The following is a 25,761-nucleotide window of genomic DNA, read 5'->3' on the forward strand; positions in this document are numbered from 1 at the left end:
GTAGATATTCTAAAATAATGAGTAAAAAGGTTTACATGAAAACAACAGGTAATTATTTGACGACCACCTCAAGTGATGGTGATCAGCTACGCTAGAGAAAATGAATGTCTGAGCACTTGTTGCTGACAGCAGTGAGTGGAAAAACACTACTTGTAAGTAATTCAATATGGAAGCACAAGCTCCACAATGCATCAACGGTCTTCTGTGTGTCAGGGAAAATCGCACAGTTGTTAAAATAGAACTCTGCCAGGCACTTTGACCTTTAACCCTTGACCCGCCTATGGCCTTTCCACCCCAATGATCTCATTACTTTGACTGGCACTTCACAGATTCTGCCGTCTATTACTGTGAACCACAGGTGGGCATATTCCTGATGTCATCCTGCGTGTGTGTGTGTGTGTGTATGTGTCTGTGTGTCGACATGTTTAACTATTCTTGTGAGGACCAGAAGTCCCCACAAGGATAGTAAACAAACAAAAATTTGACCAACTGGGGACATTTTGTTAGTCCCCACAAGGTCAAATGCTATTTCAAGGGGGTTTAGGTTTAACCTTAGAATTAGTGTTAGGGTTAGAATTATGTTAAGGGTTAGGGTGAGGAGCTAGGGTTAGGTTTTGGATTAAGGTTAAGGTTAGTGTAAGAGTATGGGTTAGGATTAAGGGTTCGGGGTTAGGGAAAATAGGATTTTGAATGGGACTGAATTGTGTCCCCACAAGGTTAGCTGTACACGATTGTGTGTGGTTTTGTGTGTGTGTGTATCTATCTGTTTGTCATGTCAAGGAGCAGCTGAATGTTTGGTCTCAGTCTCTGAGGGCTCAGTGTCACTGTCTGCACTGAGTCAGCAGCTGTTCTCTCAGCACACACACACACACACACAGAGGGGATCAGATTTTTATTATCAGGGACATAGGAGGGCAGAGATGTAGATCCTTAACCTTACCCCCTACTCCCCCCTCTCATCCCCCTACAACCCCATCTCCTTACACCCCCCTCCCATCTAGCCCCCTCGCCCCCTGGCTCTCTCACCCCTCGCCTCTGCTAAAATAACCCAGTGAGGTAAGCACCGAGGGATCACTGGTATACAAACGGTTGCCTCGCAGATCAAAAGCGTCAGAGTGGGATAGGGAAGCATCCCGGATTCAGGAGGATAAACCACACAGCGATATACTAATCTCATATCACTTCACCTTTACTGCTGAATCTGTGAGAGGAGACAGGTGAGACAGGTAAGACTGAATCACAGCCAGCAGGATCTGGTGTTGAGCTATGAATCCTACAAGGTTTTACTCCAACTTGGCTGTTGGCCAGCACATTGTGGGGTGAAGATCTACATACAAGGTTTTACTCCAACTTGGCTGTTGGCCAGCACATTGTGGGGTGAAGATCTACATACAAGGTTTTACTCCAACTTGGCTGTTGGCCAGCACATTGTGGGGTGAAGATCTACATACCAGGTTTTACTACTGTGTTCACATATCTCATTGGTTTTCTAGCTAGCAGCCAAGCTGAGGGGGAGCAGGTGTGGGGTTATGTCTGGAACACTCATCTCAATGTGATGTTCAGGATCCCAGAAAACAAGCTCATCTCAATGGGATGTTCAGGATCCCAGAAAACAAGCTCATCTCAATGTGATGTTCAGGATCCCAGAAAACAAACTCATCTCAATGTGATGTTCAGGATCTCAGAAAACAAGCTCATCTCAATGTGATGTTCAGGATCCCAGAAAACAAACTCATCTCAATGTGATGTTCAGGATCCCAGAAAACAAGCTCATCTCAATGTGATGTTCAGAGTTCAGGATCCCAGAAAACAAGCTCATCTCAATGTGATGTACAGGATCCCAGAAAACAAGCTCATCTCCAAGGGACTTTCTAAATAAGATGGAGAGAATATAATACGCTCTAACAACATATTAATGAGTTCTATTCATGTTTACGTACTTGGCAGATTGTTCTTTTTTTTATCTGTTAAAATGATACTATGATTCATTCATGTGTATGTGCATGTTTTTGTGTTTGAGTGACAAACTGTTGCTTAATCTACAGTAGCCTACTGATCTTGTAAAATATTTAAATGGTGTATTTGAGCGAGTGTGTTTCTGAACCAGTACCTAACCTCTCTTAATCCATCCACATCACCACCTGTCCCCCACCAGAGGAAGATAATGCAATCAGCTTATGATGACCTGGCCAAGCAGAGGATGCAGCAGTCCAGGGCTTTGTGTTCAGAGGCCGGGCGAGGTAAGAACTTAGATATACAGTGGTGTCCAAAATGATTGACTCCTTGATAAAAATGGCCATGATAAAGAGTGACAAAGTTACATAGGGTCAAATATCATACCCCCAAGACATGCTAACCTCTCTCCATTACCAATAACAGGGGACGATATGCATCCAAGTGTGTAGTCATTGCATGCTAGGAATATGGAACCAAATGCTAGACTTTTGACTACTTTATTCATACAAATCTTTAGGGGTGTCAATAATTGTGACCCATACCATTTTGAGATTAATTTTGTATTTCTTGTAACAGTAAATCTCTGTCTTTGAGCAATTATATTAGCATAAAATAATATAATTTCCCAATTTTTTCAGCATACAATATAGCTAAATATTTGAATTATTTATTTTATACAGTCATTATTACTCACCTTTATCAAGGGAGTCAATAATTTGGGACCCCACTGTATATTAAATTACTATTCTATTTAATTCTATGGGACATTCAACTGATTATACTTCATTGTCCTCCAGGGAGGGAAATAAGCTATGAGAACAGCGGAGTTTGAATGTCTGTCAGCCTAGAGAAGGAATTGAATACAGTTGATTGAATTCCAGAGGTGGGACATTAGGTTTGCCACCAGTATCAAACCATTCAGACACACAGGCATAGGATATACTGTAGAATGGAAATTAATCACATGTTTTAACACTCACTTAGATATATGTGAAGAAATGATTAGTCACTTAGCTACATATTTTGACATGTTATTACTCACACTTATAAGTATAGATTAATATAGGCTGGATTGACTCTGTCATCACAGCTCTGGTCTTCATCGGTAGTATAGTAAAGCATCAAAGCATTCTCCTCAGCTAAGAGCATGTGGGGGAGTAAACCCCTGAACTCAAGAAGTATACTGTAGAACTCTGGAGTTAGAAGTCTCAGAGGGCTGAACATTCCACAGGGGGCATTCCGCCTGGGTCTGTTGGTTTTCCGATGGTCTTAGCCAGTTACAGGCATTGGCATCAGACCCATCGGACTCAGCATAATGTGATCGACCCCCGGCTGGTGGGTTTTATACAGGCCCGTCAAAAGGCAACTCCTGTCGACAACGCAATTGGCATAAGGCAGGAATTCACATAACCCTTTACTGAGAGAGTGAGAGGAAAGAGAGGGAGAGACAGAGTTCCTATAAGAGCTGCTTCTTCCAAACATCCTATTTATATACCCGACACTGCACCACAACAAACATTACACACCCTTCTACTCTCAGGGTTATTCCAAAGTTGCAATAGAGTAGTACTGTGATACATTTGGCCCATAGTAGTAAACTCAACACTAGGCTTGTGGATTAGTGATGATATGATAGTTGGAGTTATGATTTTGGTCGGGTCAGTTGATCCTCAATGAATTGTTTGGAGCTGAGAGTAAGAATAGACCTTAATATCCCACATACAGAACACTACAGGGAGCACGAGTCCTGAGGCAACCCTTGTTGCTGGGGGAAGCCGGGTTCTCTCTCTGTTGCGTCATCCACTGGGTTTCTCTGACTGACACGGGCCAGCGGGTGGAGGTGCCATTGTACCAGTCAAACGGATAAATCAGATTCTATTCTCAGATCTGAGTCTGTGTTGCTTTCAGTGTCTTAGTTTCTGTGAGCATCTGTCTGTTTGTGTCTGTCAGTTCATGTCTTCCCCTGATTAATTATTTAGTGGCAAATGGGATGAGTTACCATACAATGGAAAGCACTTTGAGACCTAGGGAAAGTCATATATAATACTCTTTATTCTGTGCTTTTGTGTGTGTACCAGGAGGTCTGAACTTGGGGAAGAAGATCAGCATACCCAAGGATGTGATGATGGAGGAGTTGAACCTTCAGTCCAACCGTGGCTCCCGCATGTTCCAGGAGAGACTGAAGAGGGTGGAGAGGTTCACTCTGGAGAACCAAGTCAACGACTTATACAGCAATGTAAGAACACACACACATAGCCCTGCATCTATCCGCTAGATGCCATGCCATTTCAATGCAGAACAGAATGTTCAATCAATGTTCAAAGACATTCTATTTCTATGGAAAAACAACAAGGCCATACTGTAGAGACCAGTGGAGGCTTTTGAGGGAAGAAGGGCTCATAATAACGGCTGGAACGGAGCCAATGGAAAGGCCTTAAACAATGTGTTTGATGTATTTGATGCCATTCCACCTACTCCGCTCAAGCCATTACCACAAGCCAGTCCTCCCCTAACTAAGGTGCCACCAACTTCCTGTGGTAGAGACATATCCAGTGAGATATCCTGTTAGACCCGCAGACCTGTCTCCCTGACGTGCAGTACAGCAGCTTGTTAGCCTGTTAGACCTGTCTCCCTGACGTACAGTACAGAAGCTTGTTAGCCTGTTAGACCTGTCTCCCTGACGTGCAGTACAGCAGCTTGTTAGCCTGTTAGACATGTCTCCCTGACGTGCAGTACATCAGCTTGTTAGCCTGTTAGACCTGTCTCCCTGACGTGCAGTACATCAGCTTGTTAGCCTGTTAGACCTGTCTCCCTGACGTGCAGTACAGCAGCTTGTTAGCCTGTTAGACATGTCTCCCTGACATGCAGTACAGCAGCTTGTTAGCCTGTTAGACCTGTCTCCCTGACGTGCAGTACAGTAGCTTGTTAGCCTGTTAGACCTGTGTACCTGACGTGCAGTACAGCAGCTTGTTATCCTGTTAGACCTGTCTCCCTGATGTGCAGACAGCAGCTTGTTAGCCTGTTAGACCTGTCTCCCTGACGTGCAGTACAGCAGCTTGTTAGCCTGTTAGACCTGTCTCCCTGACGTGCAGTACATGTTAGACCTGTCTCCCTGACGTACAGTACAGCAGCTTGTTAGCCTGTTAGACCTGTCTACCTGACGTGCAGTACAGCAGCTTGTTAGCCTGTTATACCTGTCTCCCTGACGTGCAGTACATCAGCTTGTTAGCCTGTTAGATCTGTCTCCCTGATGTGCAGTACAGCAGCTTGTTAGCCTGTTAGACCTGTCTCCCTGACGTGCAGTACAGCAGCTTGTTAGCCTGTTAGACCTGTCTCCCTGACGTACAGTACAGCAGCTTGTTAGCCTGTTAGACCTGTCTCCCTGACGTGCAGTACAGCAGCTTGTTAGCCTGTTAGACCTGTCTCCCTGACGTACAGTACAGCAGCTTGTTAGCCTGTTAGACCTGTCTACCTGACGTGCAGTACAGCAGCTTGTTAGCCTGTTAGACCTGTCTCCCTGACGTACAGTACATCAGCTTGTTAGCCTGTTAGACCTGTCTACCTGACGTGCAGTACAGCAGCTTGTTAGCCTGTTAGACCTGTCTACCTGACGTGCAGTACAGCGGCTTGTTAGACCTGTCTACCTGACGTGCAGTACATCAGCTTGTTAGCCTGTTAGACCTGTCTCCCTGACGTGCAGTACAGCAGCTTGTTAGCCTGTTAGACCTGTCTACCTGACGTGCAGTACATCAGCTTGTTAGCCTGTTAGACCTGTCTCCCTGACGTGCAGTACAGCAGCTTGTTAGCCTGTTAGACCTGTCTCCCTGACGTACAGTACAGCAGCCTGTTAGACCTGTCTCCCTGACGTACAGTACAGCAGCCTGTTAGACCTGTCTCCCTGACGTACAGTACAGCAGCCTGTTATACCTGTCTCCCTGACGTACAGTACAGCAGCTTGTTAGCCTGTTAGACCTGTCTGCCTGTCGTACAGTACATCAGCTTGTTAGCCTGTTAGACCTGTCTCCCTGACGTGCAGTACAGCAGCTTGTTAGCCTGTTAGACCTGTCTCCCTGACGTACAGTACAGCAGCTTGTTAGCCTGTTAGACCTGTCTACCTGACGTACAGTACAGCAGCTTGTTAGCCTGTTAGACCTGTCTGCCTGACGTACAGTACAGCAGCTTGTTAGCCTGTTGGATTTATGACTCAGCTGTGTTTGATGAGGCAGGGACACCTTGGCCTGTCCCCGCTCACGGTTCCTTGGAGGATGACAACTTCGACAAGATTATTGGAACATTAAGAAACATTGGTCAAATGACCATTGGACAAACATTCCCATGACAATGCATCTAGTAGGTCAGCTGCTAGGCATAGACTAATAAGAGCAAGATAACTGCACAGTGTTACACCTGCCATCCATGTACAGCTTTCACACAAAGTACATAACAGGAAATAGTAGAGATACAGAGTTGACATGGCACTAACACAGAAAATGATTCTGTCCCTGTCCAGGGCCTTCCAGAGCCCATGCCTTCCCAGACAGTAGAAGAGCACCAGGGGGGGAAGGAGAACCAGGCATATATGATGCCTGGCAAACACAGCCTGATCACCACGCTACAGAAAACTGTGGCCAAGAAGGGCAGCCCCAATGTCATCGCCCCAGGTAGCTGGCAACCCTGGAGGGGAGAGGTTGGCAGAGGTTGACATGAGGGATTAGTAAACAGGACTGACTAGGTCACCCCTAATTCAGAGGTTGACAGGAAGGATTAGTTACTAGGACTAGGTCACCTCTAATTCAGAGGTTGACAGGAAGGATTAGTTACTAGGACTAGGTCACCTCTAATTCAGAGGTTGACAGGAAGGATTAGTTACTAGGACTAGGTCACCTCTAATTCAGAGGTTGCCAGGAATGATTAGTTACCAGGACTAGGTCTCCTCTAATTCAGAGGTTGACAGGAAGGATTAGTTAACAGGACTAGGTCACCTCTAATTCCGAGGTTGACAGGAAGGATTAGTTACCAGGACTAGGTCACTCTAATTCAGAGGTTGAAAGGAAGGATTAGTTACTAGGACTAGGTCACCTCTAATTCAGAGGTTGACAGGAAGGATTAGTTACCAGGACTAGGTCACCTCTAATTCAGAGGTTGACAGGAAGGATTAGTAAACAGGACTAGGTCTTCTCAAATTCAGAGATTGACAAAAGGGATTAATTAGTAAACAGGACTAGGTCACCCCTAAATCAGAGGTTGACAGGAGGGATTAGTTAACAGAACTAGGTCACCCATAAATCAGAAGTTGACAGGGGGGATTAGAAAACAGAACTAGGTCAGAACAGAATGGGGTCAGTTTTACTTCAGATGAGTTTTGAGGTACGGAAATGATAAACTTTGACTTTGGGGTGAAATATCCTTTTGAGTTTCCGTTTTACCACCCATGTGGGTATATAAGAACAACTACTATAGGAGTATGCAGGAAGGACAATGTGAGGCAACTATTTTGATTGACAGTTTGTTTATAAAGCAGTGTTTGCGAATATCTGATAACATTCTGGCTGATAGTGTTCAGTACATCAGGGTATCCATGTCCTGACCTGACACTAGGGTAGTCAGGGTATCCATTTCCTGACCTGACACTAGGTTAGTCAAGGTAACCATGTCCTGACACTAAGTTAGTCAGGGTAACCATGTCCTGACCTGACACTAGGTTAGTCAGGGTAACCATGTCCTGACCTGACACTAGGTTAGTCATGGTAACCATGTCCTGACACTAGGTTAGTCAGGGTAACCATATCTTGACCTGACACTAGGTTAGTCAGGGTAACCATGTCCTGAAACTAGGTTAGTCAGGGTAACCATGTCCTGAAACTAGTTTAGTCAGGGTAACCATGTCCTGAAACTAGTTTAGTCAGGGTAACCATGTCCTGAAACTAGTTTAGTCAGCGTAACTATGTCCTGAAACTAGTTTAGTCAGGGTAACCATGTCCTGAAACTAGGTTAGTCAGTGTAACCATGTCCTGTCCGGACACTAGGATAGTCAGGGTAACCATGTCCTGACACTAGGTTTGTCAGGGTAACCATGTCCTGACCTGACAATAGGTTAGTCAGGGTAACCATGTCCTGAAACTAGGTTAGTCAGGGTAACCATGTCCTGACACTAAGTTAGTCAGGGTAACCATATCCACTAGGGTAGTCAGGGTATCCATTTCCTGACCTGACACTAGGTTAGTCAGGGTAACCATGTCCTGACCTGACACTAGGTTAGTCATGGTAACCATGTCCTGACACTAGGTTAGTCAGGGTAACCATATCTTGACCTGACACTAGGTTAGTCAAGGTAACCATGTCCTGACACTAGGTTAGTCAGGGTAACCATGTCCTGAAACTAGGTTAGTCAGGGTAACCATGTCCTGAAACTAGGTTAGTCAGTGTAACCATGTCCTGAAACTAGGTTTGTCAGGGTAACCATGTCCTGACCTGACAATAGGTTAGTCAGGGTAACCATGTCCTGACACTAGGTTAGACAGGGTAACCATGTCCTGACACTAGGTTAGTCAGGGTAACCATGTCCTGACCTGACACTAGGTTAGTCAGGGTAACCATGTCCTGACCTGACACTAGGTTAGTCAGGGTAACCATGTCCTGACCTGACACTAGGTTAGTCAGGGTAACCATGTCCTGACCTGACACTAGGTTAGTCAGGGTAACCATGTCCTGACCTGACACTAGGTTAGTCAGGGTAACCATGTCCTGACCTGACACTAGGTTAGTCAGGGTAACCATGTCCTGACACTAGGTTAGTCAGGGTAACCATATCTTGACCTGACACGAGGTTAGTCAGGGTAACCATGTCCTGAAACTAGGTTAGTCAGGGTAACCATGTCCTGAAACTAGGTTAGTCAGGGTAACCATGTCCTGAAACTAGGTTAGTCAGGGTAACCATGTCCTGAAATTAGGTTAGTCAGGGTAACCATGTCCTGACTTGACACTAGGTTAGTCAGGGTAACCACATCCTGACCTGACACTAGGTTAGTCAGGGTAACCATGTCCTGTCCTGACACCAGGTTAGTCAGGGTAACCATGTCCTGTCCTGACACTAGGTTAGTCAGGGTAACCATGTCCTGACACTAGGTTAGTCAGGGTAACCATGTCCTGACACTAGGTTAGTCAGGGTAACCATGTCCTGAAACTAGGTTAGTCAGGGTAACCATGTCCTGAAACTAGGTTAGTCAGGGTAACCATGTCCTGACTTGACACTAGGTTAGTCAGGGTAACCATGTCCTGACTTGACACTAGGTTAGTCAGGGGAACCATGTTCTGTCATGACACTAGGTTAATCAGGGTAACCATGTCCTGTCCTGACACTAGGTTAGTCAGGGTAACCATGTCCTGTCTTTGCACTAGGTTAGTCAGGGTAACCATGTCCTGAAACTAGGTTAGTCAGGGTAACCATGTCCTGTCTTTGCACTAGGTTAGTCAGGGTAACCATGTCCTGACTTGACGCTAGGTTAGTCAGGGTAACCATGTCCTGAAACTAGGTTAGTCAGGGTAACCATGTCCTGATACTAGGTTAGTCAGGGTAACCATGTCCTGACACTAGGTTAGTCAGGGTAACCATATCCTGACAATAGGTTAGTCACGGTAACCATGTCCTGAAACTAGGTTTGTCAGGGTAACCATGTCCTGACAATAGGTTAGTCAGGGTAACCATGTCCTGACACTAGGTTAGACAGGGTAACCATGTCCTGACACTAGGTTAGTCAGGGTAACCATGTCCTGACACTAGGTTAGTCAGGGTAACCATGTCCTGACCTGACACTAGGTTAGTCAGGGTAACCATGTCCTGACCTGACACTAGGTTAGTCAGGGTAACCATGTCCTGACCTGACACTAGGTTAGACAGGGTAACCATGTCCTGACCTGACACTAGGTTAGTCAGGGTAACCATGTCCTGACCTGACACTAGGTTAGTCAGGGTAACCATGTCCTGACACTAGGTTAGTCAGGGTAACGATATCTTGACCTGACACGAGGTTAGTCAGGGTAACCATGTCCTGAAACTAGGTTAGTCAGGGTAACCATGTCCTGAAACTAGGTTAGTCAGCGTAACCATGTCCTGAAACTAGGTTAGTCAGGGTAACCATGTCCTGAAACTAGGTTAGTCAGGGTAACCATGTCCTGAAATTAGGTTAGTCAGGGTAACCATGTCCTGACTTGACACTAGGTTAGTCAGGGTAACCACATCCTGACCTGACACTAGGTTAGTCAGGGTAACCATGTCCTGACCTGACACCAGGTTAGTCAGGGTAACCATGTCCTGTCCTGACACCAGGTTAGTCAGGGTAACCATGTCCTGTCCTGACACTAGGTTAGTCAGGGTAACCATGTCCTGACACTAGGTTAGTCAGGGTAACCATGTCCTGACACTAGGTTAGTCAGGGTAACCATGTCCTGAAACTAGGTTAGTCAGGGTAACCATGTCCTGAAACTAGGTTAGTCAGGGTAACCATGTCCTGACTTGACACTAGGTTAGTCAGGGTAACCATGTCCTGACTTGACACTAGGTTAGTCAGGGTAACCATGTTCTGTCATGACACTAGGTTAATCAGGGTAACCATGTCCTGTCCTGACACTAGGTTAGTCAGGGTAACCATGTCCTGTCTTTGCACTAGGTTAGTCAGGGTAACCATGTCCTGAAACTAGGTTAGTCAGGGTAACCATGTCCTGAAACTAGGTTAGTCAGGGTAACCATGTCCTGACACTAGGTTAGTCAGGGTAACCATGTCCTGACTTGACGCTAGGTTAGTCAGGGTAACCATGTCCTGAAACTAGGTTAGTCAGGGTAACCATGTCCTGATACTAGGTTAGTCAGGGTAACCATGTCCTGACACTAGGTTAGTCAGGGTAACCATATCCTGACAATAGGTTAGTCACGGTAACCATGTCCTGAAACTAGGTTAGTCAGGGTAAGTCAGGGTAACCATGTCCTGTCACCAGGTTAGTTAGGGTAACCATGTCCTGTCACCAGGTTAGTTAGGGTAACCATGTACTGAAACTAGGTTAATCAGGGTAACCATGTCATTACCTGACACTAGGTTAGTCAGGGTAACCATGTCCTGACACTAGGTTAGTCAGGGTAACCATATCTTGACCTGACACTAGGTTAGTCAAGGTAACCATGTCCTGACACTAAGTTAGTCAGGGTAACACTAGGTTAGTCAGGGTAACCATGTCCTGACCTGACACTAGGTTAGTCAGGGTAACCATGTCCTGACCTGACACTAGGTTAGTCAGGGTAACCATGTCCTGACCTGACACTAGGTTAGTCAGGGTAACCATGTCCTGACCTGACACTAGGTTAGTCAGGGTAACCATGTCCTGACCTGACACTAGGTTAGTCAGGGTAACCATGTCCTGACACTAGGTTAGTCAGGGTAACCATATCTTGACCTGACACGAGGTTAGTCAGGGTAACCATGTCCTGAAACTAGGTTAGTCAGGGTAACCATGTCCTGAAACTAGGTTAGTCAGGGTAACCATGTCCTGAAACTAGGTTAGTCAGGGTAACCATGTCCTGAAATTAGGTTAGTCAGGGTAACCATGTCCTGACTTGACACTAGGTTAGTCAGGGTAACCACATCCTGACCTGACACTAGGTTAGTCAGGGTAACCATGTCCTGTCCTGACACCAGGTTAGTCAGGGTAACCATGTCCTGTCCTGACACTAGGTTAGTCAGGGTAACCATGTCCTGACACTAGGTTAGTCAGGGTAACCATGTCCTGACACTAGGTTAGTCAGGGTAACCATGTCCTGAAACTAGGTTAGTCAGGGTAACCATGTCCTGAAACTAGGTTAGTCAGGGTAACCATGTCCTGACTTGACACTAGGTTAGTCAGGGTAACCATGTCCTGACTTGACACTAGGTTAGTCAGGGGAACCATGTTCTGTCATGACACTAGGTTAATCAGGGTAACCATGTCCTGTCCTGACACTAGGTTAGTCAGGGTAACCATGTCCTGTCTTTGCACTAGGTTAGTCAGGGTAACCATGTCCTGAAACTAGGTTAGTCAGGGTAACCATGTCCTGTCTTTGCACTAGGTTAGTCAGGGTAACCATGTCCTGACTTGACGCTAGGTTAGTCAGGGTAACCATGTCCTGAAACTAGGTTAGTCAGGGTAACCATGTCCTGATACTAGGTTAGTCAGGGTAACCATGTCCTGACACTAGGTTAGTCAGGGTAACCATATCCTGACAATAGGTTAGTCACGGTAACCATGTCCTGAAACTAGGTTTGTCAGGGTAACCATGTCCTGACAATAGGTTAGTCAGGGTAACCATGTCCTGACACTAGGTTAGACAGGGTAACCATGTCCTGACACTAGGTTAGTCAGGGTAACCATGTCCTGACACTAGGTTAGTCAGGGTAACCATGTCCTGACCTGACACTAGGTTAGTCAGGGTAACCATGTCCTGACCTGACACTAGGTTAGTCAGGGTAACCATGTCCTGACCTGACACTAGGTTAGACAGGGTAACCATGTCCTGACCTGACACTAGGTTAGTCAGGGTAACCATGTCCTGACCTGACACTAGGTTAGTCAGGGTAACCATGTCCTGACACTAGGTTAGTCAGGGTAACGATATCTTGACCTGACACGAGGTTAGTCAGGGTAACCATGTCCTGAAACTAGGTTAGTCAGGGTAACCATGTCCTGAAACTAGGTTAGTCAGCGTAACCATGTCCTGAAACTAGGTTAGTCAGGGTAACCATGTCCTGAAACTAGGTTAGTCAGGGTAACCATGTCCTGAAATTAGGTTAGTCAGGGTAACCATGTCCTGACTTGACACTAGGTTAGTCAGGGTAACCACATCCTGACCTGACACTAGGTTAGTCAGGGTAACCATGTCCTGACCTGACACCAGGTTAGTCAGGGTAACCATGTCCTGTCCTGACACCAGGTTAGTCAGGGTAACCATGTCCTGTCCTGACACTAGGTTAGTCAGGGTAACCATGTCCTGACACTAGGTTAGTCAGGGTAACCATGTCCTGACACTAGGTTAGTCAGGGTAACCATGTCCTGAAACTAGGTTAGTCAGGGTAACCATGTCCTGAAACTAGGTTAGTCAGGGTAACCATGTCCTGACTTGACACTAGGTTAGTCAGGGTAACCATGTCCTGACTTGACACTAGGTTAGTCAGGGTAACCATGTTCTGTCATGACACTAGGTTAATCAGGGTAACCATGTCCTGTCCTGACACTAGGTTAGTCAGGGTAACCATGTCCTGTCTTTGCACTAGGTTAGTCAGGGTAACCATGTCCTGAAACTAGGTTAGTCAGGGTAACCATGTCCTGAAACTAGGTTAGTCAGGGTAACCATGTCCTGACACTAGGTTAGTCAGGGTAACCATGTCCTGACTTGACGCTAGGTTAGTCAGGGTAACCATGTCCTGAAACTAGGTTAGTCAGGGTAACCATGTCCTGATACTAGGTTAGTCAGGGTAACCATGTCCTGACACTAGGTTAGTCAGGGTAACCATATCCTGACAATAGGTTAGTCACGGTAACCATGTCCTGAAACTAGGTTAGTCAGGGTAAGTCAGGGTAACCATGTCCTGTCACCAGGTTAGTTAGGGTAACCATGTCCTGTCACCAGGTTAGTTAGGGTAACCATGTACTGAAACTAGGTTAATCAGGGTAACCATGTCATTACCTGACACTAGGTTAGTCAGGGTAACCATGTCCTGACACTAGGTTAGTCAGGGTAACCATATCTTGACCTGACACTAGGTTAGTCAAGGTAACCATGTCCTGACACTAGGTTAGTCAGGGTAACCATGTCCTGAAACTAGGTTAGTCAGGGTAACCATGTCCTGAAACTAGGTTAGTCAGTGTAACCATGTCCTGAAACTAGGTTTGTCAGGGTAACCATGTCCTGACCTGACAATAGGTTAGTCAGGGTAACCATGTCCTGACACTAGGTTAGACAGGGTAACCATGTCCTGACACTAGGTTAGTCAGGGTAACCATGTCCTGACACTAGGTTAGTCAGGGTAACCATGTCCTGACCTGACACTAGGTTAGTCAGGGTAACCATGTCCTGACCTGACACTAGGTTAGTCAGGGTAACCATGTCCTGACCTGACACTAGGTTAGACAGGGTAACCATGTCCTGACCTGACACTAGGTTAGTCAGGGTAACCATGTCCTGACCTGACACTAGGTTAGTCAGGGTAACCATGTCCTGACACTAGGTTAGTCAGGGTAACGATATCTTGACCTGACACGAGGTTAGTCAGGGTAACCATGTCCTGAAACTAGGTTAGTCAGGGTAACCATGTCCTGAAACTAGGTTAGTCAGCGTAACCATGTCCTGAAACTAGGTTAGTCAGGGTAACCATGTCCTGAAACTAGGTTAGTCAGGGTAACCATGTCCTGAAATTAGGTTAGTCAGGGTAACCATGTCCTGACTTGACACTAGGTTAGTCAGGGTAACCACATCCTGACCTGACACTAGGTTAGTCAGGGTAACCATGTCCTGACCTGACACTAGGTTAGTCAGGGTAACCATGTCCTGTCCTGACACTAGGTTAGTCAGGGTAACCATGTCCTGACACTAGGTTAGTCAGGGTAACCATGTCCTGACACTAGGTTAGTCAGGGTAACCATGTCCTGAAACTAGGTTAGTCAGGGTAACCATGTCCTGAAACTAGGTTAGTCAGGGTAACCATGTCCTGACTTGACACTAGATTAGTCAGGGTAACCATGTCCTGACTTGACACTAGGTTAGTCAGGGTAACCATGTCCTGAAACTAGGTTAGTCAGGGTAACCATGTCCTGAAACTAGGTTAGTCAGGGTAACCATGTCCTGACTTGACACTAGATTAGTCAGGGTAACCATGTCCTGACTTGACACTAGGTTAGTCAGGGTAACCATGTTCTGTCATGACACTAGGTTAATCAGGGTAACCATGTCCTGTCCTGACACTAGGTTAGTCAGGGTAACCATGTCCTGTCTTTGCACTAGGTTAGTCAGGGTAACCATGTCCTGAAACTAGGTAGTCAGGGTAACCATGTCCTGAAACTAGGTTAGTCAGGGTAACCATGTCCTGACACTAGGTTAGTCAGGGTAACCATGTCCTGACTTGACGCTAGGTTAGTCAGGGTAACCATGTCCTGAAACTAGGTTAGTCAGGGTAACCATGTCCTGATACTAGGTTAGTCAGGGTAACCATGTCCTGACACTAGGTTAGTCAGGGTAACCATATCCTGACAATAGGTTAGTCACCGTAACCATGTCCTGAAACTAGGTTAGTCAGGGTAAGTCAGGGTAACCATGTCCTGTCACCAGGTTAGTTAGGGTAACCATGTCCTGTCACCAGGTTAGTTAGGGTAACCATGTACTGACACTAGGTTAATCAGGGTAACCATGTCATTACCTGACACTAGGTTAGTCAGGGTAACCATGTCCTGACACTAGGTTAGTCAGGGTAACCATGTCCTGACACTAGGTTAGTCAGGGTAACCATGTCCTTACACCAGGCTAGTCAGGGTAACCATGTCCTGTCCTCGCACTAGGTTAGTCAGGGTAACCATGTCCTTAAATGACACTAGGTTAGTCAGGGTATCCATGTACTTACCTGACGCTAGGTTAGTCAGGGTAACCATGTCCTGTCCTGACAGTAGGTTAGTCAGGGTAACCATGTCCTGACCTGACACTAGGTTAGTCAGGGTAACCATGTCCTGACCTGACACTAGGTTAGTCATGGTAACCATGTCCTGACACTAGGTTAGTCAGGGTAACCATATCTTGACCTGACACTAGGTTAGTCAGGGTAACCATGTCCTGAAACTAGGTTAGTCAGGGTAACCATGTCCTGAAACTAGTTTAGTCAGGGTAACCATGTCCTGAAACTAGTTTAGTCAGGGTAACCATGTCCTGAAACTAGTTTAGTCAGCGTAACTATGTCCTGAAACTAGTTTAGTCAGGGTAACCATGTCCTGAAACTAGGTTAGTCAGTGTAACCATGTCCTGTCCGGACACTAGGATAGTCAGGGTAACCATGTCCTGACACTAGGTTTGTCAGGGTAACCATGTCCTGACCTGACAATAGGTTAGTCAGGGTAACCATGTCCTGAAACTAGGTTAGTCAGGGTAACCATGTCCTGACACTAGGTTAGTCAGTGTAACCATGTCCTGAAACTAGGTTAGTCAGGGTAACCATATCCACTAGGGTAGTCAGGGTATCCATTTCCTGACCTGACACTAGGTTAGTCAGGGTAACCATGTCCTGACCTGACACTAGGTTAGTCATGGTAACCATGTCCTGACACTAGGTTAGTCAGGGTAACCATATCTTGACCTGACACTAGGTTAGTCAAGGTAACCATGTCCTGACACTAGGTTAGTCAGGGTAACCATGTCCTGAAACTAGGTTAGTCAGGGTAACCATGTCCTGAAACTAGGTTAGTCAGTGTAACCATGTCCTGAAACTAGGTTTGTCAGGGTAACCATGTCCTGACCTGACAATAGGTTAGTCAGGGTAACCATGTCCTGACACTAGGTTAGACAGGGTAACCATGTCCTGACACTAGGTTAGTCAGGGTAACCATGTCCTGACCTGACACTAGGTTAGTCAGGGTAACCATGTCCTGACCTGACACTAGGTTAGTCAGGGTAACCATGTCCTGACCTGACACTAGGTTAGTCAGGGTAACCATGTCCTGACCTGACACTAGGTTAGTCAGGGTAACCATGTCCTGACCTGACACTAGGTTAGTCAGGGTAACCATGTCCTGACCTGACACTAGGTTAGTCAGGGTAACCATGTCCTGACACTAGGTTAGTCAGGGTAACCATATCTTGACCTGACACGAGGTTAGTCAGGGTAACCATGTCCTGAAACTAGGTTAGTCAGGGTAACCATGTCCTGAAACTAGGTTAGTCAGGGTAACCATGTCCTGACTTGACACTAGGTTAGTCAGGGTAACCACATCCTGACCTGACACTAGGTTAGTCAGGGTAACCATGTCCTGTCCTGACACCAGGTTAGTCAGGGTAACCATGTCCTGTCCTGACACTAGGTTAGTCAGGGTAACCATGTCCTGACACTAGGTTAGTCAGGGTAACCATGTCCTGACACTAGGTTAGTCAGGGTAACCATGTCCTGAAACTAGGTTAGTCAGGGTAACCATGTCCTGAAACTAGGTTAGTCAGGGTAACCATGTCCTGACTTGACACTAGGTTAGTCAGGGTAACCATGTCCTGACTTGACACTAGGTTAGTCAGGGTAACCATGTTCTGTCATGACACTAGGTTAATCAGGGTATCCATGTCCTGTCCTGACACTAGGTTAGTCAGGGTAACCATGTCCTGTCTTTGCACTAGGTTAGTCAGGGTAACCATGTCCTGAAACTAGGTTAGTCAGGGTAACCATGTCCTGAAACTAGGTTAGTCAGGGTAACCATGTCCTGAAACTAGGTTAGTCAGGGTAACCATGTCCTGAAACTAGGTTAGTCAGGGTAACCATGTCCTGACACTAGGTTAGTCAGGGTAACCATGTCCTGACTTGACGCTAGGTTAGTCAGGGTAACCATGTCCTGAAACTAGGTTAGTCAGGGTAACCATGTCCTGATACTAGGTTAGTCAGGGTAACCATGTCCTGACACTAGGTTAGTCAGGGTAACCATATCCTGACAATAGGTTAGTCACGGTAACCATGTCCTGAAACTAGGTTAGTCAGGGTAAGTCAGGGTAACCATGTCCTGTCACCAGGTTAGTTAGGGTAACCATGTCCTGTCACCAGGTTAGTTAGGGTAACCATGTACTGAAACTAGGTTAATCAGGGTAACCATGTCATTACCTGACACTAGGTTAGTCAGGGTAACCATGTCCTGACACTAGGTTAGTCAGGGTAACCATATCTTGACCTGACACTAGGTTAGTCAAGGTAACCATGTCCTGACACTAGGTTAGTCAGGGTAACCATGTCCTGAAACTAGGTTAGTCAGGGTAACCATGTCCTGAAACTAGGTTAGTCAGTGTAACCATGTCCTGAAACTAGGTTTGTCAGGGTAACCATGTCCTGACCTGACAATAGGTTAGTCAGGGTAACCATGTCCTGACACTAGGTTAGACAGGGTAACCATGTCCTGACACTAGGTTAGTCAGGGTAACCATGTCCTGACACTAGGTTAGTCAGGGTAACCATGTCCTGACCTGACACTAGGTTAGTCAGGGTAACCATGTCCTGACCTGACACTAGGTTAGTCAGGGTAACCATGTCCTGACCTGACACTAGGTTAGACAGGGTAACCATGTCCTGACCTGACACTAGGTTAGTCAGGGTAACCATGTCCTGACCTGACACTAGGTTAGTCAGGGTAACCATGTCCTGACACTAGGTTAGTCAGGGTAACGATATCTTGACCTGACACGAGGTTAGTCAGGGTAACCATGTCCTGAAACTAGGTTAGTCAGGGTAACCATGTCCTGAAACTAGGTTAGTCAGGGTAACCATGTCCTGAAACTAGGTTAGTCAGGGTAACCATGTCCTGAAACTAGGTTAGTCAGGGTAACCATGTCCTGAAATTAGGTTAGTCAGGGTAACCATGTCCTGACTTGACACTAGGTTAGTCAGGGTAACCACATCCTGACCTGACACTAGGTTAGTCAGGGTAACCATGTCCTGACCTGACACCAGGTTAGTCAGGGTAACCATGTCCTGTCCTGACACTAGGTTAGTCAGGGTAACCATGTCCTGACACTAGGTTAGTCAGGGTAACCATGTCCTGACACTAGGTTAGTCAGGGTAACCATGTCCTGAAACTAGGTTAGTCAGGGTAACCATGTCCTGAAACTAGGTTAGTCAGGGTAACCATGTCCTGACTTGACACTAGATTAGTCAGGGTAACCATGTCCTGACTTGACACTAGGTTAGTCAGGGTAACCATGTTCTGTCATGACACTAGGTTAATCAGGGTAACCATGTCCTGTCCTGACACTAGGTTAGTCAGGGTAACCATGTCCTGTCTTTGCACTAGGTTAGTCAGGGTAACCATGTCCTGAAACTAGGTAGTCAGGGTAACCATGTCCTGAAACTAGGTTAGTCAGGGTAACCATGTCCTGACACTAGGTTAGTCAGGGTAACCATGTCCTGACTTGACGCTAGGTTAGTCAGGGTAACCATGTCCTGAAACTAGGTTAGTCAGGGTAACCATGTCCTGATACTAGGTTTGTCAGGGTAACCATGTCCTGACACTAGGTTAGTCAGGGTAACCATATCCTGACAATAGGTTAGTCACCGTAACCATGTCCTGAAACTAGGTTAGTCAGGGTAAGTCAGGGTAACCATGTCCTGTCACCAGGTTAGTTAGGGTAACCATGTCCTGTCACCAGGTTAGTTAGGGTAACCATGTACTGACACTAGGTTAATCAGGGTAACCATGTCATTACCTGACACTAGGTTAGTCAGGGTAACCATGTCCTGACACTAGGTTAGTCAGGGTAACCATGTCCTGACACTAGGTTAGTCAGGGTAACCATGTCCTTACACCAGGCTAGTCAGGGTAACCATGTCCTGTCCTCGCACTAGGTTAGTCAGGGTAACCATGTCCTTAAATGACACTAGGTTAGTCAGGGTATCCATGTACTTACCTGACGCTAGGTTAGTCAGGGTAACCATGTCCTGTCCTGACAGTAGGTTAGTCAGTGTAACCATGTCCTGACACTAGGTTAGTCAGGGTAACCATGTCCTGTCCTGACACTAGGTTGGTCAGGGTAACCATGTCCTGTCCTGACACTAGATTAGTCAGGGTAACCATGTCCTGACACTAGGTTAGCCAGGGTAACCATGTCCTGACTTGACGCTAGGTTAGTCAGGGTAACCATGTCCTGAAACTAGGTTAGTCAGGGTAACCATGTCCTGATAATAGGTTAGTCAGGGTAACCATGTCCTGATACTAGGTTAGTCAGGGTAACCATGTCCTGACACTAGGTTAGTCAGGGTAACCATGTCCTGACACTAGGTTAGTTAGGGTAACCATGTCCTGACACTAGGTTAGTCAGGGTAACCATGTCCTGTCTTTGCACTAGGTTAGTCAGGGTAACCATGTCCTGAAACTAGGTTAGTCAGGGTAACCATGTCCTGAAACTAGGTTAGTCAGGGTAACCATGTCCTGAAACTAGGTTAGTCAGGGTAACCATGTCCTGACACTAGGTTAGTCAGGGTAACCATGTCCTGACTTGACACTAGATTAGTCAGGGTAACCATGTCCTGACACTAGGTTAGCCAGGGTAACCATGTCCTGACTTGACGCTAGGTTAGTCAGGGTAACCATGTCCTGAAACTAGGTTAGTCAGGGTAACCATGTCCTGATACTAGGTTAGTCAGGGTAACCATGTCCAGATACTAGGTTAGTCAGGGTAACCATGTCCTGACACTAGGTTAGTCAGGGTAACCATGTCCTGAAACTAGGTTAGTCAGGGTAACCATGTCCTGACACTAGGTTAGTTAGGGTAACCATGTCCTGACACTAGGTTAGTCAGGGTAACCATGTCCTGTCTTTGCACTAGGTTAGTCAGGGTAACCATGTCCTGAAACTAGGTTAGTCAGGGTAACCATGTCCTGAAACTAGGTTAGTCAGGGTAACCATGTCCTGACACTAGGTTAGTCAGGGTAACCATGTCCTGACTTGACGCTAGGTTAGTCAGGGTAACCATGTCCTGAAACTAGGTTAGTCAGGGTAACCATGTCCTGATACTAGGTTAGTCAGGGTAACCATGTCCTGACACTAGGTTAGTCAGGGTAACCATATCCTGACAATAGGTTAGTCACGGTAACCATGTCCTGAAACTAGGTTAGTCAGGGTAAGTCAGGGTAACCATGTCCTGTCACCAGGTTAGTTAGGGTAACCATGTCCTGTCACCAGGTTAGTTAGGGTAACCATGTACTGACACTAGGTTAATCAGGGTAACCATGTCATTACCTGACACTAGGTTAGTCAGGGTAACCATGTCCTGACACTAGGTTAGTCAGGGTAACCATGTCATTACCTGACACTAGGTTAGTCAGGGTAACCATGTCCTTACACCAGGTTAGTCAGGGTAACCATGTCCTGTCCTCGCACTAGGTTAGTCAGGGTAACCATGTCCTTAAATGACACTAGGTTAGTCAGGGTATCCATGTACTTACCTGACGCTAGGTTAGTCAGGCTAACCATGTCCTGTCCTGACAGTAGGTTAGTCAGTGTAACCATGTCCTGACACTAGGTTAGTCAGGGTAACCATGTCCTGTCCTGACACTAGATTAGTCAGGGTAACCATGTCCTGACACTAGGTTAGCCAGGGTAACCATGTCCTGACTTGACGCTAGGTTAGTCAGGGTAACCATGTCCTGAAACTAGGTTAATCAGGGTAACCATGTCCTGAAACTAGGTTAGTCAGGGTAACCATGTCCTGATACTAGGTTAGTCAGGGTAACCGTGTCCTGATACTAGGTTAGTCAGGGTAACCATGTCCTGACACTAGGTTAGTCAGTGTAACCATGTCCTGAAACTAGGTTAGTCAGGGTAACCATGTCCTGACACTAGGTTAGTTAGGGTAACCACGTCCTGACACTAGGTTAGTTAGGGTAACCATGTCCTGACACTAGGTTAGTTAGGGTAACCACGTCCTGACACTAGGTTAGTTAGGGTAACCATGTACTGACACTAGGTTAGTCAGGGTAACCATGTCCTGACACTAGGTTAGTCAGGGTAACCATGTCCTGACCTGACACTAGGTTAGTCAGGGTAACCTTGTCCTGATACTAGGTTAGTCAGGGTAACCATAACTTGACACCAGGTTAGTGAGGGTAACTATGTCCTGTCCTGACACTAGGTTAGTCAGGGTAACCGTGTCCTGATACTAGGTTAGTCAGGGTAACCATGTCCTGACACTAGGTTAGTCAGTGTAACCATGTCCTGAAACTAGGTTAGTCAGGGTAACCATGTCCTGACACTAGGTTAGTTAGGGTAACCACGTCCTGACACTAGGTTAGTTAGGGTAACCATGTCCTGACACTAGGTTAGTCAGGGTAACCATGTCTTGAAACTAGGTTAGTCAGGGTAACCATGTCCTGACACTAGGTTAGTTAGGGTAACCACGTCCTGACACTAGGTTAGTTAGGGTAACCATGTCCTGACACTAGGTTAGTCAGGGTAACCATGTCCTGACACTAGGTTAGTCAGGGTAACCATGTCCTGACCTGACACTAGGTTAGTCAGGGTAACCTTGTCCTGATACTAGGTTAGTCAGGGTAACCATAACTTGACACCAGGTTAGTGAGGGTAACTATGTCCTGTCCTGACACTAGGTTAGTCAGGGTAACCATGACTTGACACCAGGTTATTGAGGGTAACCATGTCCTGTCCTGACACTAGGTTAGTCAGGGTAACCATGTCCTGACACCAGGTTATTGAGGGTAACCATGTCCTGTCCTGACACTAGGTTAGTCAGGGTAACCATGTCCTGATACTAGGTTAGTGATTATTTTATGTAGATGTGTAAGTCCTAAGTGCTTTCAGGGACTGTCTTGAGTCTTGTCTGACCTTTTACCTCTCACCTCAGGCTACGGGAGCCCCCTGAAGGAGATCCCCCGTGAGAAGTTCAACCTGACAACCAGGTCCTACTGTTCCCCCTGGAGGGAAGCCCTGGGTGACAGTGACAGGCTCCTGTTGACTCTCAGCACCCAGCTCCCACAGGGGGCCACACTACAGCCGGCCAACTACAGGTGCTTCAACAGGTCAGTCTCACCACCTCACTAACCCACAGGGGGCTACACTACAGCCCGCCAACTAGAGATGTAACCCTGACAACAAAAGGTGCAGCCAGATCAAACGTAGAGACCCGGCCCACTAACTTGAGGTGTAACGCTGACAACAACTAGGCTAGACTAAAGGACCTCTGACGACTTCACACTTCAAAAGCAGGACAATATTATGCATTGTTTTCTTTGGAAAGACAACCAATCTCAAACCCCCATCTTCAAATAAAGCCGCAGATGACCGAAGCATGCTATCAAATTCATAACACAATTATCTCAAATTAGCTTCTCTCGGCGCCCGTCCATGTTTCCACTCCCTTTGAAAAGTAATCCCGTCTCTGGCTCGCACCTCCTTGGACTGTGACTGTCCGGCATTTGGCTATTTTAAAGCAGGCTCCAGAAAGAAGGGGAAGAGTCAGTCCCTTAAAGACCGATGGTGCACGAAGGGGCTCCTCTTACCCTGGCACACGCAGTGTGAGGCAACTCCCAGAATAAAGGCTAAACGTCACACTTCATGAGTGCACTGCCACTCATGTGGTGCCAGTCATTCAGTAACTGAAGCACACATGGATGGATTGGTTTACTCCTTTAATTAACAAGGTATGTGGGTTTAATTGAGTATAATCTAAAGTAAGTCTGAGTCACAGAAACTGTGTGGGCCACAGCGCTCCATCTATAGTCACTAGTATAGTGATATAGTGATTTCAGACCTAAAATGTCACTAGTCCATGCCAGGCAGGGTCATTAGAGCTGTGTGGATGACTGGGCATCACATAACAATCTAAAAGCTTCCACTTTAGATCTGACTGTTGAGTGAGAAAGATCTGGTACCCAGCGGATGTATTTGAGGTTATGTAAGGCTGGATATACCGAGTCATTCCCTTCCCTCAAAGATACACTCAAACACTTACAACACATTCATCCCTCTTTCTCTCAGAGCGGCCACACCTTTTGGAGGCCCACAGCAGCAGAGTAAGAGGGTGATCCCAGTGATGGGGTTCGAGCTGTTGGACTCACAGCACCTCCCTGGTACGACCCTGGACCGCATGTGTAAACGGCCCAACTTCAACAGAGCACCACGGGGATGGGGTCATGACTACTCCCCTGAATCCACCGACCTGTGATTGGCCCACTGCTCACCTACGTCCTTCAAACTTCTGATGACATCACAGGCTAAAAGACTGAAGCATTAATCTGCTCTTATTACCCATCCTCATCCCTCTGGATTCAAAGATGACCTATCCGGATTAGGAAGAAGTTGCCCCTAAATACAGATATTTTCATCTGTTTAATAGTTAGGATAAGGGTAGATCTGTGGTTAGGGGCAACTTGTAACTCGAGTGATCCCTGTTATTGAGTCACTCCTCCTTTCTTTCATCTTAATGCCCTCTTACCCATCCTCACTCCCCCATTCACCTCACCACTTGCCTCCCTTCCCATCCCCTGTTCACTCATCCCTCCCTCTTTCAGACCCCCCCCCCCTGTTTATAAAGGACTGACAGTGTGATCTTGATTAATGTAAATGTAAATGATAGAGTACTTGTTTTAATGGCATAAGCGGACAACATACGTGAAACATTACAATAATAAAATTGTATCAAAGTGAGAAACAAATCCATAATATGAATGAGAATCTAAAAATGTTCCTCTCAAGAGATCGACTCTGCAGGATGCTTGGCACATTTCAACAACTCTTATGATGTACACTAAATACACCGATCCATGACGGGTGGGTATACAGATTACATTATGCACCACCACACACAAAACACAGTAGCCCTTAAAACTTAAAAGAATACACTTTTGATACCAAATTCCAAGATTGAGTTGGATTTGATTTCACGCCTTTAGTTGTTTGCTGTTAACTCAAATCCACTGCTGAGATATGGTTAAACTGAGTGAGTGGGCAGACATTTTGTAACACCCTTGTTAACCTCAAGACGTAGGATGATGACGTTGCCCCTGGAAGCAGATCCCAGGTCAGTTCTGTGTTTTTCCCCCTAATAACTATGGCGAGGATTGGGGGAAGGTAAGCTGATCCTAGATCTGTACCTTAGAGAAACGTCTACCCAGAGCAATTCTCTCGACCACAGAGCTGTTTGGCATAGCGAAGTACCGACATGGCAACTGGTCGCCGTGGCGGGCAGCGTGGGCTCCCATGCGCTGGAGATCCTGGGAAGGGTAGTGGATGTGTCCTGGGGATCTCATACCCATGAAGGGGGAAGAGGGGGACCCATGGAACCCATGTGAAACATAGGACCACCAAAACCTGAAGGGGAGAAGAAATACGCACAACAGAATCACAGCAGGGTCAACACAGAGGTAGCTCAGTGATATAGCACAAGTATAGCCAGCAGTTTCCCCTAACCATCACAGGACAAAGGAGAGACTGGTACCTGGAGGTAGTGGGGGGTAAGGAGTTGTTCACGACATTAGGAGAGGTACTGGGGGGCAAGGAGATGTTAATGACATTAGGAGAGGTACCGGGAGGTAGGGAGAGGTTCATGACATTAGGAGAGGTATCGGGAGGTAAGGAGAGATTCATGACATTAGGAGAGGTAGGGAGAGGTTCATGACATTAGGAGAGATACCGGGAGGTAGTGAGAGGTTCATGACATTAGGAGAGGTACTGGGGGTCAAGGAGAGGTTCGTGACATTAGGAGAGGTACCGGGAGGTAGGCAGAGGTTCATGACATTAGGAGAGGTACCGGGAGGTAGGGAGAGGTTCATGACATTAGGAGAGGTACCGGGAGGTAGGGAGAGGTTCATGACATTAGGACCCCAGGGGATCGTCTGGGTCTGTGGGCCTCTCGTGCCTGGGGTTGAAGAGAAAGCTGGAAGGAGGAGAGTTGTCCCCAGTCAATGCAGGAGATTTATTGCTCAACAACACCACCAAGTGAAATTTCAGCATCATTACAAGTCATTCAGACAGGAGGTAGCCAGGGCTGTATTTAGTCATTGGACTGTATAAACAAGACCCAACTGTAGCGCTTGAAAAGAGATAGAG

At 46.5% G+C, this 25,761-nt stretch overlaps 1 protein-coding gene across 1 annotated transcript; it reads left to right on the forward strand.

Moving 5' to 3' along the window:
• The first annotated feature begins 1,050 nt into the window (after nt 1–1,050).
• On the forward strand, nt 1,051–24,375 carry myoz3a (myozenin 3a). Its single transcript, XM_020502219.2, has 6 exons — nt 1,051–1,226; nt 2,156–2,240; nt 4,035–4,192; nt 6,467–6,617; nt 22,559–22,733; nt 23,692–24,375. The coding sequence occupies exons 2-6, from the start codon at nt 2,165–2,167 to the stop codon at nt 23,876–23,878; spliced, it is 747 nt and encodes a 248-aa protein (XP_020357808.1). The 5' UTR covers nt 1,051–1,226; nt 2,156–2,164; the 3' UTR covers nt 23,879–24,375.
• The last annotated feature ends 1,386 nt before the right edge of the window (nt 24,376–25,761 follow it).

Source organism: Oncorhynchus kisutch, linkage group LG15, assembly GCF_002021735.2.
Source record: "Oncorhynchus kisutch isolate 150728-3 linkage group LG15, Okis_V2, whole genome shotgun sequence".
In the NCBI taxonomy this organism is placed as follows: domain Eukaryota; kingdom Metazoa; phylum Chordata; class Actinopteri; order Salmoniformes; family Salmonidae; genus Oncorhynchus; species Oncorhynchus kisutch.

Coding starts and splice junctions, on each gene's coding strand:
- myoz3a (XM_020502219.2), top strand. CDS start 2,165: ATGCAATCAGCTTATGATGACCTGGCCAAGCAGAGGATGCAGCAGTCC. Junction 2,241..4,034: donor GTGTTCAGAGGCCGGGCGAG/GTAAGAACTTAG, acceptor TGTGTGTACCAG/GAGGTCTGAACTTGGGGAAG. Junction 4,193..6,466: donor TCAACGACTTATACAGCAAT/GTAAGAACACAC, acceptor GTCCCTGTCCAG/GGCCTTCCAGAGCCCATGCC.